Source organism: Gouania willdenowi, chromosome 24, assembly GCF_900634775.1.
Source record: "Gouania willdenowi chromosome 24, fGouWil2.1, whole genome shotgun sequence".
In the NCBI taxonomy this organism is placed as follows: domain Eukaryota; kingdom Metazoa; phylum Chordata; class Actinopteri; order Blenniiformes; family Gobiesocidae; genus Gouania; species Gouania willdenowi.
The window spans coordinates 4,644,409-4,659,899 of NC_041066.1; the positions used below are offsets into that span (position 1 = coordinate 4,644,409).

Sequence of the window (15,491 nt, forward strand, 5' to 3'; positions counted from 1 at the left end):
GGTGAATGAGCTGATATTGTGAAGCGCTTTGGGACTTTCTCAGTGGTTATAAACTGCTGTATAAATCAAATCCAATAGAAAACAATGGGATGTTTATAGGCAGTGAGGCTATGTGATGTCATCAATCACGTGCATTCAAAATGTCGCAACATAGGCTCTTAAACTAGTGTGTTTTAGTACACATATAACTTCTAATAAGTACATTTTCAAGATTTTAGGCCAATTGTGTAAAAACAGTACAGGAAAGGCAGTTTTCAGTGTTTTAGCCCAGGGATGAAAGTGAGTAACATCCAAATGAAAAATCATTTTAGTCAGTCTGATCAGACATCTTTACAAGTTTATTCCAAAGCCGCAGCATTTCATATTTTTGTCTGATGTTTGGAGGTTCTCATCCCATATCTCCACTCAAGGCCAGGATTGATGTGGATATTTTAACTTCCAAGAAGGCCCGACTCGCTCTGTAATGTATAGAATGAAAAGACACTGCGGGAACATATGTTATGTTGAGTGATGCATTGAGTCACATTAGAATTAAAATCCTCCTGCAAAGAACTTGCCTTCTGGTAAGAGTGTTCTCTCGAGCACTGCAGAAAGCTTTTAAATATGTATATATATATTTTATTAAAGCATGTTTTTAATAGAGCTTATAGCTGTTCAGCTCTTAAGACAGTTTTGTTCTAATCTCAAAAATCTTTTGAGTTCTCAGTAATCAGATTGCATCATTGGGGCACTTACAAATAGTGCCCTGCATAGAGGACATCCATGTTGTTTATATAGGCATCCTATTCTGAACAATCTGCATCAATAAATGTAATAGCCTAATGCATTTATCTGTTTTCTCTTTCTGCAATGTTTGGTTACTGAATATATGCGCTGCATAATTTGTTGTTCAGTAAATGATGTTTACACCGCAGAGCCTCAGCGCACGAGTGGGAAGGAGGCACCCCAATGGCACACAACCAGTGCGGAGCAGCAGCACCCAGGCAAAGGCGCTCCGGACCCACCCACCAGTCTGCAGATAGCAGGACAGACCTACCAAGCAGCCGATACTGACCTCAACCACCGGAACAGCTAGAGCCGCCCCCCAGCAAACAGCAACATCCTGGAGCGCCAAGCAACCCTGCCCCAACCTCGGCACAGATGCCAGCACCCCCCAGCGTGGATACCCCCCACACCAGCGCAGAAGGCCGCCCCGGACACGCCCCCAAGGCAACCAGGAAACGAGACAAGCACCAAGCCACACCCAAAGGGAAGAGGCACCCCCACGCCCTTCCAGGCCGGCAGCGCCCGGAGAGACCCCGCAAAGACCCCGCAAAGAGAGCCCCCAGAAAAGTTGGGATTGTGCCAGATTGGAGACATGCTAGTTTTTAATTGAACATTCGTAATGTCCAGGGCTTTCCACCACGCAGTCAGGGTGGACGCAATCAGTGGGTTTTTAAAGCAATTATGACGTTTGATGAAAGGGAGAGTTTATATATATGCAGTCCAGCTGTTCTATTTCTAGCCAGGAGTTGTGGTATTCATTTGGTTTGAGCCATTCTGTTAAATATAATATTTGGTTTGCTAAGTAATAATGCATGAAATGAAGGGCTTCTAAACCACCCTCGCTTTTATTTTTTTGTAGGGTTAAAAAGCTTATTTTGGGTTTTTTATTCCAAGCATAGAATTTTGTAATTGCAGAATCTAATCTTTTGAACCATTGTGTTGGTGGTTTCAGTGGGATCATAGAGAACAGATAGTTTATTTTATGTCAGATTTTCATTTTAACTGAGGCTATTCTGCCAAGTATTGAGATGAGGAGATTGTTGCATCTTCGCAGATCATCTGTGACTTTATCCTACAGCGGATCCAGGTTCAGTTTAATTAATTCATTTGAGTTTGGTGATATACTCAAGCCTAGATATTTAATTGTATTTGTGGGGGAGGGGTATTGTAGGTTTTGGCTTGCCGGGTTTAATGATTTTTTTGTTAATGGAAGGATTGATGATTTTGACTGAATAGTCTGATAATTTAGAGAAGCTGTTTATTAGATGAAATACTTCTTCTAATGAGGATTGGGGTTCTTCCAAATAGAGTAAAATATCATCTGCATAAAGATTAATTTTGTGTTCTGAAATGGATGAGTGGATTCCTTTAATAACAGTATTCTGACGAACAGCTGCTGCAAGAAGTTCAACGAATATTGCAAAGAGCAAAGGTGAGAGTGGGCAACCTTGTCTGGTTCCCCTCTGCAGTGTGAAGCTTTGGGATGTTATTTTTTGTGGTTACTGAGGCCTTAGGTTTAGTGTACAGGATGGAGATCCATTGCATGAATGATTGAAGCTAACTTTTTAAATCTATGAGAAAAATACAACATTCACAGTTTTAACACAATAGATTTATTTCAACAAAGTAACAACAATGTCAGTGTTTTACATGTGAAACCAAACAGACACACTGCTTGCACTGCTATCCCCATGTTTGTCATTATCATTAAAACTTTAAAAAAGAAGTTATAAAGATAAAGGCAAAGACTCCTTTTAAAAGCTTTTGGAATCTCAGATTTGTCTGCGCATACACACATTGCATTCCACAATTAAACCAACACAAATGTGATAAAGACTATCTTTATGTTATATAGTATTTTAATATTACCTTTGCAACATTAGAAAACACAAAGATGTCAGTGAGTGTCATTGATATGGTCCCATCCACATGGAGTGAGTCCCTGACACTCATTAATCTCATTCACATTGAATTTCTTATTCATAAAATAATATTTACAAGCTAAGGCTCTAAAAATGAAAAACATCGAATCATAAAGTAACAAGAAATGTGTAAAAAGCACTTATGGTTTAAATAAGGTTGGAATGGAAAATAAAAAATGCACATAAGTCCTTCAAATTAGCATAAACATTAAATCAACGCACATTTAAATAAGGTAGTGATAGGAGGCAATGTCAAAGACATCAGATGTTTTGTGTCCTACAGTTTTGTGTTAAAAATGTCAGTCACCTTGTAAACATCGGCAAACAGTAAGTTTTTTGGACACTTTCTAAAAAAGGCATTTAAATAGGTGTTTAAACATCAGCTCTCATTATCAACACAACTGAAACAAAGGCTTTGCAGCATCCAGGCATAACACAACTACCTGTAGTGGCACTTTAGCGGCTCCTGCATTTCAAAATGACCTAACAATCAAAAATCCTGGTTCCAAAAGTTACAAAAAGCTCCGAGAGATTCCTGGAAAGCTGCTCGTACAAAGGCTGGTTCTGTCTCCTGCCAGTCTTTCTTAGCCAGTGAATACTGAGGTAAAGGAGACAACGCTGAGGTCGTCAATGACTGAAGTCTGTGCTTCACTGAGTGGTCCGAGGAAATTCTCATGTGGGCTTCTGCCTGTAGTCCGTGATGGCCTTCCACAGTTTACAAAAAAAACCACCTCTGAGAGGAAACACACGAGAACACACAGACTAAATCAACATGTAGTAGCCTAACATTCAACAGACACCAATTACAGTTAAACTTTGGGTATAGAGTCACTTTATTTTGGAGCAATTCGACTTTAGAACAACTGGAAATTAAAAAACCAAGCTTTGGCTGTAAGATGCTCCTTATTAAACGTAAGTACAAGTGAAATCAATGGACACATACTGACAGTGGTGACTATTTAAAGATTTGTGGCGGACCTTTGTTAAGTACTATATGGGGAGATTCCAAAACCCATTAAATAGTCCACAATGTCCTTGCATCTATTACACATTACCAGCTAAAAAGGCTACAGTCATGACAAACACTGCTTAAAGTTGAACATCTAAGGTTGAGCCACTTAAGCAAAATTAGTGATAAAAAATCTGATAAAAAAATAGAAACCAATTAGTTACAAATCTGACCATAATCAATCTCCAATAATCTTGTAAAATTATCTAACGACACACTGAATTAGCACGTTATTGCAGATAAACTGTGTTTATTCTGCAACTGTCACATTTATTAAAGTGAAAGGTAAAAGTTGCATTTGTTTTCACAAAGAATGAAAATGTAGTGGAGTGTGAAATGTGCGGACCCTAAAAGTTTGGACTTGTTATTACCAAAAAATTACTCGACGTCACAGCCAAAATGGCGGAACAGAAGAGATTTTACATGTGGTAAATGCAAAAGTAAATCACTGATAATTTAATGTTTCTTTTTCTTGTTTTAATGCACATAGTGAGCACTGTGTTTCACTTCCCCTTTAAGATAAGAATACATTTTAATAATTAAACCTTAATAATTGATTTAAAATTGTACACAATTATTAAACATTTTCAGTTGACTGTAAAACTTTGAAAGAGTTTAGGTTGTTTAGTTACAAATAAAAATACAGTATGTCTGTATTTGACTTCAAGGGAAAAATCAAACTGTAGTAATCAGTTTGTATACATAGGGAATTCTCATGAACTAACGTCATTTAACAGAAGCACATGACACCCACTCTGGCTTTCTGTGAATTTCACAATCATCTAAAGCAGTGGTTCCCAAACATTTCACAGTTCCGTACCCCTCCTGCATGCTTAATAAACATAATGTCATATACAATCTAGAACTACAGTAAAATTTGTCCCTGAATTTTACTTATCCTGTTGAGGAATAATACAAAATAATAACTAGAATATTTGCATTTCCTGAAGAAAATGCAAGTGAGGATGTAGGTGCTGTCCAGAGTTGTCCGGCCTTAGTTAAGCATTAGAATTAGCTAGCATTAATCTAGTATTAACATTAGGCCAGCAATAGCATTACCCTAGCATTAACATTGACCTAGCATTAACATTAACTTGGATTAGCCTAGCAATAGCATTAGCCTAACATTAGCATTGACTTTGCATTTACTTTAACCTAGCGTTAGCTTTATATAACATTAACCTAGCATTAGCTGAGCAATAGCATTAACCTAGCATTAGAATTTGCTGCTCTATTTACATTCTGCTTTCCAATGTTGTCACAGCGTTTTAAAATATTCATTCACGTACCCCCTATGACATTTTGCGTACCCTTGAGGATACCCGTACCCGCTTTGGGAACCTAAGATCTAAAGGTTGATATTAAATTTGTAATGGTTACATGGTTTCACAACTTGGTTTTACAGTCACTTTATCCAACACTTTGTTTCAGCCTTGGTGCGTCTACAGAAGTCAGTGTGTATCTCTAATCAGGGTGAACAGGGAGAACATGCAAACTCCACGTCCCACATGCCCAGTTTTCAGCAGGAAAATCTTTACACACAATCCAAAAACAGACGAATGAAATTAGAAGGAAACAGACCAACCTCAGTCTTAAACTCTTCAGATCATCTCTTGTTACGTCATGCAGGATGTTGTTCAAAGTGTATTCCTCTTTTAGTATCTGGAGACAAAATGAGAGGAAGAATAGATAATATCAGTTAATTAGTAATAATAATTTGGAATCGATAATACCTCCAGAGACGTGTGTGTTGAATTGAAAGCAGGTACACACCCGGTCTATGGAGTCCTGGTCAGCTCCGTAAAGCCTCAGCCAGCTGCTCAGCTCTGGATCTTCATGTCTCTGTGCAGGTGTACTCCTGTGTTCCTGCTGATCCTCTGAAGACAAGAGGGAATCTGCAAGGAAGTGAAACACAGTCACATTAGATTAGATAGATAGTTTCATTGAAACAAGACAAGACATACAACAAAATTGTAGCAGGTTGGAATAATGTTATGACACATAAAAAAACCCCAAAAACAATAAACTCTTATTAAATTAAAAGCACATAAATAACTACTTACAGTGCAAATGTACAGCAGTGCAAATGCTACATAGTGCAACAGTGCAATGAATGTTTATTGTTTTTTCCTTGGTGTGTGTGAGATTACATCTGTTACATCTGTGCAAGGTCACTGCACGTTTAGCATGCTGAGCAGCTATCAGTGGTGGGTAGAGTAAACAACAATACACAAGTTAAAGTACTGTTACTTCATAATATAATTACTCAAGTAGAAGTAAAAGTACTCCATAAAACTAAGTACTTGAGTAAAGAGTAAAAAAGTACCATGTGAAAAAACTACTCAAGTAGTGAGTAACTTTAAAAGCAATTTATTACTTCCAAAACAAACCATCACTCCCTGAATGAGAGGCCTGGATATATTCATAAAAAAAAAATAAAAAAAACGTAGCCTGCATAAAAAAAAAAGAAAAGTAATGGACATAATGAAGTGTGTATATGAGCGGTTCCAAACCTATTTCGGGTCATGATCCCATTTTTATATCACAAATTTCTGGCGACCCCAGAAACTTTTTTTCTTTAAAATTTGTTTTTTGATCATATTTGTTTCACTGTGTTACAAATACAGAGTAGAAAGGATTAGTGTATAAAGTGACAATATGTGCTCAGTTATTTTTTATTCTGCATTTTAAATTGAAATATATTTATATTAGAAAAAGTGAAATAGAATACAGTTGTTTAAAATTGTTTGTGGTGTTTTAATTTGAGCTTTCTGCCTCTTCCTGCACTGTATGTCTATTTCTGTGATATAATGTATTGTATTTTTTAGTTGCAGAAAATAGATAAATAAAAATAAATATTTTTTTATTAAAAAATAATAAATATATAATTCTAATCAGTAATTTATTTCATTTTATTATTACTAGACACTTCAGGCGATCCCACATTGGTTCACGACCCCAAGGTTGAAAAACATCGAAAGAGACAGTATTTTAGCCCCACTTCATACTCTTGGTGATAAGCTAGCATGATATGCTTGGTATGTGTTTATTCCTTAGGTTATCTAGTTGTATCCCCTACATTGCATTAAAACTGGCCCCGCTACACCCGTTAAAAGGCGGTTTATAGTTAACCAGGCAACAGGCTATAGGCAACCAACAGAGGTGGGTTGAGCAGCAGTACTCATAGTGTTAATGTGTTGTATAAATATTTTAACTCACTTCATAGTACATGGTTAGCCTTGCTATCATGAGTAACACTTCACTTTCAGTCTACTTACATCACGCTTTCTGAGATTTGAAGTGGAATTCTTAAAAGCCGAGATTTCCACCATTTTGGGCTGACAAAGTAGGAAGTGCATTACATTACATTAGGGTGTAACTGCACATTTTCTGGAGGAGACGCCAGTATTTGTTGAACTACAGTGAGGTGAAGGGAGGCAGTGGAAGGGGCGGGGCTACAGCTCCGTCCTGCTTCGCTGCTGCTGGTGTGATTGGTTAATAATGTCTCTGACAGAGAGCTGCGTCTTTGCTCGTCTGAATTTATTTATACACAAACTGATGCAACGACATGCATGTAGTCCAAAGTAACATATTTTCTCACATATTTACTTGAGTAAAAGTATCTGCTAAATAACTACTCCTAAAAGTACAATTTATCAAATAATACTCAAGTTCATGTAACAGAATAAATGCGTTACTACCCACCACTGCAGTTGATCCACGTCTACCACTGTAATGGTGTACTTCAGTGTTTCCATGTGTTCAAACACACACCTTTCTGCAGATCCTTAACCCTCTGATTTCAGGCGATGTCATATGGGATTTTCTGTTTTTTTCTTCCTGTGATGCATTAAATAAATGCACACTCCCTCAATTAAATTAATTCTTAATATTTCGTCATTAACTTTTACATATACCTCAAAGCAGGGGTGCACACACTTCCTGGGCATCGCTATTAACAATTCAATACAAGCAGGAGTAACGATACCTGCTTTAGTTCTGTGGTTTACATTGTGCCGGCCTGCAGAACACGGACAACAATAGGTCGATTATGATCAGCGTTTTAGCCACACCTGCATTACAGGATTAATGTATGTTTGGCTACTTTTAAAGAATTTTACAATTATCTTGGAAAAATCGATGTGATAACCTCACAGGGACATAGGCCGCACACTGTTGGCTTTGTTTGGATTGTTGTTTTGTGTTAATAGTGATGTTTATGGTAAATTAGTAACGTTGTGTATTTGTGTTGTCATTTTTGTACATTTTTCTGTTTTACCACAGCCAACAAGGTAATGTCTCCACCAGCGTTTGTTAGTCCGTCCGTAATGTGGATAATTGTTAGTAGAATATAAAAAAAAATTCTGAATGGATTTAAATGAAATTTAATGAGCTGATCTAAACTTGGCAGAGGTTTGTGCTCTCTGAGGGCTCTTGTTCTGTATGTTTTCTCGAGTCATTTTATTGTATATTTGTTGTGTATTTCTATGTTATTTTAAAATCAGACTGTCTGATCTAAAGTACATAGAGTTTATGCATAAATCTGCTAATAAACTGAATTATTCCCACTGTGCTGCGGTTGTCGTCACATGAATGCATGTTGTCATTTGAACCTGACAATATACATTTTTGTGCAATAAAGCACATTAAAGTCTTTAGGAAACTCTAGTGTTTTAAACTTTGCAGCCTGTAAGCCAGACAGAATCCCATTGTGACACGAGGGTGAAAAGATGCAACAAAACCAGTGTTTTTGGTGCATCCTTATTATTCCTGAGCATCTAAACATATTCATCCATCTATGAATTAAAGGTGGACAGAGTGTACTTAGTGGTGTAAAGCAGAGACCTGTGGGCTCAGATCGCAGCCGCAGTAGTCGGATCTCCTGCTCTCTCTCCTCCAGCACTTGTTGCAGGATGGACTGATACTCTCGCTCTTTCTCCAGCAGCTGCTCCATCAGCCTGGATCCAAACACCAGGAGAGAAATAAAGAAAGTGAGCTCCTCTTAGAGGTTTCCTCTCAGAGCTGCTGATGTCGGCGTCTACCTGTTAGTCTCCAGCTTCATGCGGCCCAGCTCCATGCTCACAGAGCGCTGTGCGTTGTGCGACTCGTGTGACACGGTGGAGCTGAGCGTGCTCACTCCTGACGTGGCCACTGTGTCGTCGGACACGGGTGGAGCTCGACTCTGATGGGTGTTGTTTCTGGGCGGCTCTGCATCATCGCCGTCGACGTCTTCCTGATCGGCCGCGTCGCTCTCTGATGCCAGACTGAAGTGAGGTCGCAGCTCTGAATAAAACAAATATTCACCAATCAGCCGATCCGTGTGCGGCGAGCCATATGTTGAAGATCCAGAAGAAGCTACCTGGCACTAGGATGGTGATGGCTGTCTGCACGGCTTTACGGATGATGTTGTCCAAAGCAAACATCCAGTGAGGCTTGATGTTGTGGTTTCGCAGCACTTTGTTCACCTAGAGACAGAAATAATAAACCAATCAGAAGCCCCTTAATATTCCCACAATAAACTGAATGTAAATTATCATTGTGTTCAAAATGGCCCACTAACGTACTGTACACTACAAACTCAATGAGTATATATTGTCCACTATATGATACTAAATACGATTATGATGATGACCGTTCCCACAGAAGTATACTTCCAAGTTTCCCAAAATGCATTTGGAACCTACAACAACAAAAACCTGAAGCACACTAAAGCTAAATATCACCGTTGATTCTCCACCTTTGAAAGTTCTGAAAGCATTTTAAGCGAGAAAGTGACCAAGTTGAATATCAACATGTGCTCAATTGATCCATAAAACTCGCAGAAACACATGGTGAACTTGAAAACAATAGCCTTATTTACTAATGGAAGAAAAAGAGATGCCTTTGTTTTGAAAAGCGAATGTTTGATTTTAGCTGGCTGTGATCACTCGCAATGCATTATGGGGTGGTTGAGTATGACGAGTGTGCCCACCGTTACTAATTTTGACGTCAAACTTGATGAACATGGCCCCTGACATGAAGGAATTCTTTCTGAAAATCTTCATCTTCAATTGAATAATAATTGTTTTAGCAGCTCTGGTTTAGAATGTCCTGCTTCTCTTTCTCAACCAACCATCAGAAATCTGAGGCCAGTGTGGTTTGTATTGTTAATTATACAATGTTCCTGTGTGTGTGTGTGTGTGTGTACGTCGTGCTCTGACACACAGTCATCAAAACAGCAGTGGAGAAAGAAAATTTAAATATTTATGTTATGACAGTAATGGAAAGTACAGTGGAGTGAGTGCTCTGTCATTGTGTGGATCTTTGTCTCATGTCAGTCTACTCTTCTGTTTGTCCAGTGTGGTTGTTTGCACACAGGTGTTGCTGATCTATACTGATTGTTGTTCCACGTATTTAAAAAGCCGTCTGCTCACTGACAGCTGCACCGTCATGCATTTCTTCCCAATCTTCAAAGCCAGACAATTGGTTTTTAGAACTGTGTTTTCTGCTTGTACTTTAGTTTAGGGAAAATAGTTTTTCAATTTTGTGTTTAGTTTTTTCTCTGCTTTTATTTGTGTTTTTGGATGAGTCTTTTGTTAGATCCCCTATTCACAGTAGTTTATATCCAACCCTTTTTATTTTGACTTGAGGTTTTAAATGAATAATTTTAACTTTGTATTATCATCCTGTTTGCGTTATTCTAGGAACTGGGACAAATACTTTCCCTTAAAGCAAGGGTTCTCAACTGGTCTCAACTGGAGACATTAAGTATTTATTTATTTATTTTTGACCAGCTGTCCGCAACCAATCTAGTACAGGTCCGTGACCCACCAATTGAGAATCGCTGCCTTAAACTGTTCTTTTGCGTCCCTCACTTGTAAAAAGGTCATTCCACTGTCACTTTTGGACAAAGGAGAATTCTGAAACACTGATCACAGTCAGGGCGCACGGTGGATTAGTGGTTAGCATGTCCGCCTCACAGCAAGAAGGTCCTGGGTTCAAGCCCTGGGGTGGACTTGGGTCCTTTCTGTGTGGAGTTTGCATGTTCTCCCCGTGCTGCGTGGGCTTCCTCCCACAATCCAAAAACATGACTGTAAGATTGATTGGAGTCTCTAAATTGCCCATAGGAGTGAATGAGAGAGTGAATGGTTGTCTGTGTTGCCCTGTGATGGACTGGCGCCCTGTCCAGGGTGTACCCCCGCCAAGCGCCCTATGAGAGCCGGAAATTGGCACCGGCAGAGATGATCACAGTCAGCGGTCGTACAAGTTACTGAGTGTTGCAGTGCAACTTGTGAACATGCTATCTTGTGACTGGTTTCTAAAACAGGAGGCAAATGCTTTTCCCTGCTCCCGCTACTCAATCTCCCTTACATTTATAAAACTTTGTAACCCTTTTATTAATTAGTCATCATGGACGCAGAAGAAGTCTTTTGTTCACTCCTATTGAACATGTTTAGTTTTGTTGTTTCATTTATTTTAGTTTTCTGTCTTTCTGTTAATTTGTTCAAATAAAGATCTATAATAAAGAAAACAAACAATAATATAATAACCGATTACTCCCATTTGTCCTAAGTTCTGTGTATATCTAAATGCCCTGAAGAATAAAGTTTGTGTTCTCTGAGACAGAATAAAGAAAATGATTGTAAAAAGGATGGACTAGTAATCAAACATCAAAGCTGATGAATGTAAAACTACAAAAACGTGACGATGCGACTCCTCCACACTGATCAGTTTGCACTGATGACCAACAGGGGGCACTAGAGCTGCAGCTGCTCCCACTATTATGCAACACCCCTCACATCCCTAAAAACAACAAGCACTTGCTGTGGTGACACTGCATTTGCATTTCTGAGGGTGGGATCAGATGATGAGACGCTTTACAGATTGTGTGATGACTCCTGACAGATTCTGCTGTCTTGAATTCCCAAAAGGAGAAGAAAAGCATGAGGAGGGCCTGATGCTGCCTGGAGTTACAATAGTCACTGTGTGATCACAGCTTTATCCTTACGCAATAACGTCCAGTGAACATTTGGTAGAAAAGGCATGAGTAGAACTGTGGTTTCTATTTCCCAGTTTGATCAATAATCAGGGCTCTCAAGCTTTAATGTCAGGTCAGAGTAAGATTGATGATGGCTAGCGAGGGGAAAGAGGAATTTTTCTAAGCTGGAGCTCATTAAAACATATTTCAGATCCACTATGTCACATGAGAAACATCTGTCTGGATTTGCAATCATCAACATCAATCATTCAATTGCACAAAAAAGTCGTATAATGATGTAATTGATGATTTTGCATCAAAAAAGGCTAGCAGAGTTAGAACGAAAGCTAATGCCAGCTCATCCATTCATAGATTACTAATGTCTTTTATATATAGTCTATGTCACTAATGTGCAGGGAGATCTATCACTTCTCAGCGTGAGAAATGTCATGTGTGAGACTTGAATGAGTCAATGTTATTAATATGTAGGATGTTGTTTCCTGCATGAAATAACTTCTCGTTTTGATTCTAATCATGTTCTTCTCACACTTACAGCGTCCTGGAAGCCAAACAGCACCACTTGCAGCTGACTAATGGCCGTGCTGTCAAAGTCCAGCTCAAGTTTAAGCTGAGACAAAGTGCCGGCGATGATCTTCCTGTCGGCCATCCGCACAAACTCAGCCAGACTCTCCACTAGCATGGAGACGTGAGGCGGCTTCAGCTTGGTTTCCTCCGAGCCCTGCGGCACAATGAGCAACACATGGGATTGTTGACGCTGTTTCAGCTTCATCAGGTTTTGAGTTTTTCACCTGTGTGAGCGCTTCCATCAGGTTGGTCACCACTTTGTCCTGATCCTCGGTCAGGATGTGGTGCAGCGTGGCTCGTCTCTCGCTGTCCTTTCGAAGCATGAAGAAGCCAGAGTCTTTCTCATCAGGAGAAGGTGGAGCGCTGTGGTCCTCAAAGTTCTCCACGGGAATACTGAGGAGACAGGATAACATTTCAAATCCAAGTACTGCACACACACTTCACATCTGCTGCACAAACAACCACCAGCAACTTGTTTGTAATGTAGTCTGAGCAGCGGCTGTTTTGTACTCCAACGAGATTTTACTGTGAAACGTGACTGACACAAAAAATTTTGTGCGCGCCAGCAAATTTTCTGCATTCTTTTCGTGCTGCGGGACTTTCAAACTCATGATTCGAATTGGAAGTTTTTTTTGTGCAATTACAACTTATTAGAACATTTCAAGGTTTGGGTTATTGTTTATTAGGATCCCCAAAAAGCTAGTCTTCCTGGGCTCCTACACAAATAAAAACATTACATGAACATCCATTCACCGATTACACAATCATCAGTCTTCAATGTAATTAAATAAAATAGGAGAAAAGATGCTACAATTAAATAAAAAAAAAAAAAATCAATTCCAAATAAACCACAATAACGTACATGATCATTTTGTGATGTAGTTTTCACTCTTTCTTTATGGTTAGGGTGATAAATCCCATTGACATACGTCAGTTTGCAATTCACTACCAGCAGTGCCACACAAATTCATGCCGTGCAGCATGAAAACATTTTGTGCCAAGCAGCACAAAAAAAATGTTCCTGTCGCGCAAAAAGAATGAGGATATCGTGTTGCCATGCACGAAAAATTACATCAATGAATCTTTGCATTCTACATATTGCAGATGGTAAACGTGCGATCTCCAACTCTTTTCTGACCCTGTGATGTAGTTCCGTGAGTGTAGCTGAGTGTCTTGTTAACACTGTCTAAGTCTAAGTAAAGAGCTGCCATGACAACCGTGCACTTGCTCTACCTGAGAAAAAGCGACCTTGGACCCTTGACATCTCGCTCGCTGTAGCACTTGACACTGGGCTTAAAGATGAAGGGGTTGGTGTTGAGGTCGTTGTCAGGGGAGACCGAGCCATACTCGCTGCTGCTGCTGGTGTCCTCCACCACCACCGGCACCGGCAGGGAGATGCTACGGAGGTACTCTGACAAAAAACACCATCATCGATGAAACAGAAAAGCTGCAAGGATTCGTTTGGTAGCAGCAGGTTAGAAGCTTGAGAAGATTTGTGAATCTCATCCTTCACTTTTGGTTGTACGTATGTGTCAGAACTGAGAGCATGTGTTGTGCACTATTTTCAGTTTTTCAAAAGGTCAGATTCAGAAAAGGGGAGCAGCAGCAGGAGAATAAAAAAAGCAACACGCTTTCAATAAAGACTCTTCAGACAAACTGAGGTGAAGTTTGTGAAGGACAAAATGTAGATTCTAAAATGCGAGAGTGAAATGACTCACCTGACCCCGGTGTGAGAGCTGTGGGAGAAACACACAAAGCCAGTTAGCAGGTATGCACAGTTTTTTGTGGACTACAAGCAAGTGTGCAGCTGCATGCTACGCAGCACTCTTTTCTAAAGCCGTCGTAGTCCTTTGTGCTGGTGCCAAGGAAACAGGCTGCTACAGAACATTAGGATGGAAATCCACAGACAAATGCACAACAAAAGGGATATCAAAGATATGACTAAGGATGTGTTTTTATTTGCTTGATAAAAAACATTGGCGAGAAGATTAAAAGCCCAGTAACACAAAGGATGAATTAACACAACGATCGGATTAAAAAAATACTTATAACTCAGATTTCTCTCCTTTATCTCTACATTTTCTGTTAACTCTAAATCTATTTATTACAGAGTTTGTTTTTATTACAGAGACTTACTGTTGTGTGATTGATTAAATCTAACGGCACTGTTTGTGTTATTACTATCCCACCCCTGGGCCAATCAGCATACTGTGTGTGCTGTGAATGAACAGCATGATCACCATAGACGTCTTCCGTTTATCTTTTTTTTTGGACTGAGAAAATGTTGATCACATTTTGAACATTTAGGTTACTATTGTTGCGGTTTGACTGGTGGTGAACATGTTATTTTGTGACTTGTTTCTGACTGCTCCCGTGATAAAATGACACGGCTGTAAAGTTTTTATTGTATTGTCACTAAAGAAACACTTCATTTAAATGTAGAAACTGAGTGACAGTGTTAAAGTCTTGTTTCTGCACTAGAGAGTCACCAGCTGTAATGATACATTCAACACTTTTTGTATGGGCGGTTTTCCCTCTTTACTTCCCTCTTTACTTGTGCCGCTATAAACAACATAGAACATATTTACATTTTATTTTTGAAGTAAACAAAGCTGTATATATTGTGCAGGCTCTACAACTCCAGTCCTGGGATTACACAAGAGCAGGGATGGGAAACCTTTATCACAGTGGGGGCTGCAAGAAGGTGATTGTCTGATCCGAAGGCCACAATATCAAAAAATCACCATTATTTCATACAAAATTATTGTGGGGGGGTTAACAACTAAATAAAATATAACATCATTATGAAGGTGAATACAGGGAACAATGAAGGGTTTTGTCTGTTCTTGTTTCGTTTTGTGTATTTTTGGCGTCATTTTAAAATCTTTTCTTTTGTTTTGAGTGATATAAGTCATATTGTCATCTTGTGTTTTGGAGTAAATTTGTGTATTTTTTTGTCCATTTGTGATTTATTTTGTAATTTTACATGTTTTTTGAGAATTTTTTGTGTTCTTGGAGGGATTTTGTATATTTTTTGTCATGCTGTGCATTATAATTTTTTGTATTTTGGTCATTCTGTGTATTTTTGTTGTCGTTTTGTATAACTAAGTGTTTTTGGAGTCACTTTGTGCATTTATTTTGGGGGCCACAAAAAATTCAAGCGCAGGCCATTCGTGGCCCCCGGGCCGCCAGTGGCTGAAGCATTGGACAAAGATCTCATTTTTTTCTCTGCAGTGTCAATATCTACACACAC

The 15,491-nt window shown here is 39.1% G+C and overlaps 1 protein-coding gene across 1 annotated transcript in view; it reads right to left on the reverse strand.

The window, feature by feature from the left end:
• Positions 1–2,355: 2,355 nt before the first annotated feature.
• Positions 2,356–15,491, reverse strand: part of map3k5 (mitogen-activated protein kinase kinase kinase 5) — an 87,211-nt gene continuing 74,075 nt past the window's right edge. The window contains exons 21-30 of the mRNA XM_028439334.1: positions 13,957–13,974; positions 13,472–13,649; positions 12,463–12,631; positions 12,207–12,392; positions 9,056–9,161; positions 8,739–8,979; positions 8,542–8,654; positions 5,470–5,591; positions 5,282–5,358; positions 2,356–3,420 (exon numbers count right to left, since the gene is read on the reverse strand). Of these exons, the coding sequence (XP_028295135.1) occupies positions 3,360–3,420; positions 5,282–5,358; positions 5,470–5,591; positions 8,542–8,654; positions 8,739–8,979; positions 9,056–9,161; positions 12,207–12,392; positions 12,463–12,631; positions 13,472–13,649; positions 13,957–13,974 (1,271 nt within the window). The 3' untranslated portion in view covers positions 2,356–3,359. The remainder of the gene's footprint in view (positions 3,421–5,281; positions 5,359–5,469; positions 5,592–8,541; positions 8,655–8,738; positions 8,980–9,055; positions 9,162–12,206; positions 12,393–12,462; positions 12,632–13,471; positions 13,650–13,956; positions 13,975–15,491) is intronic.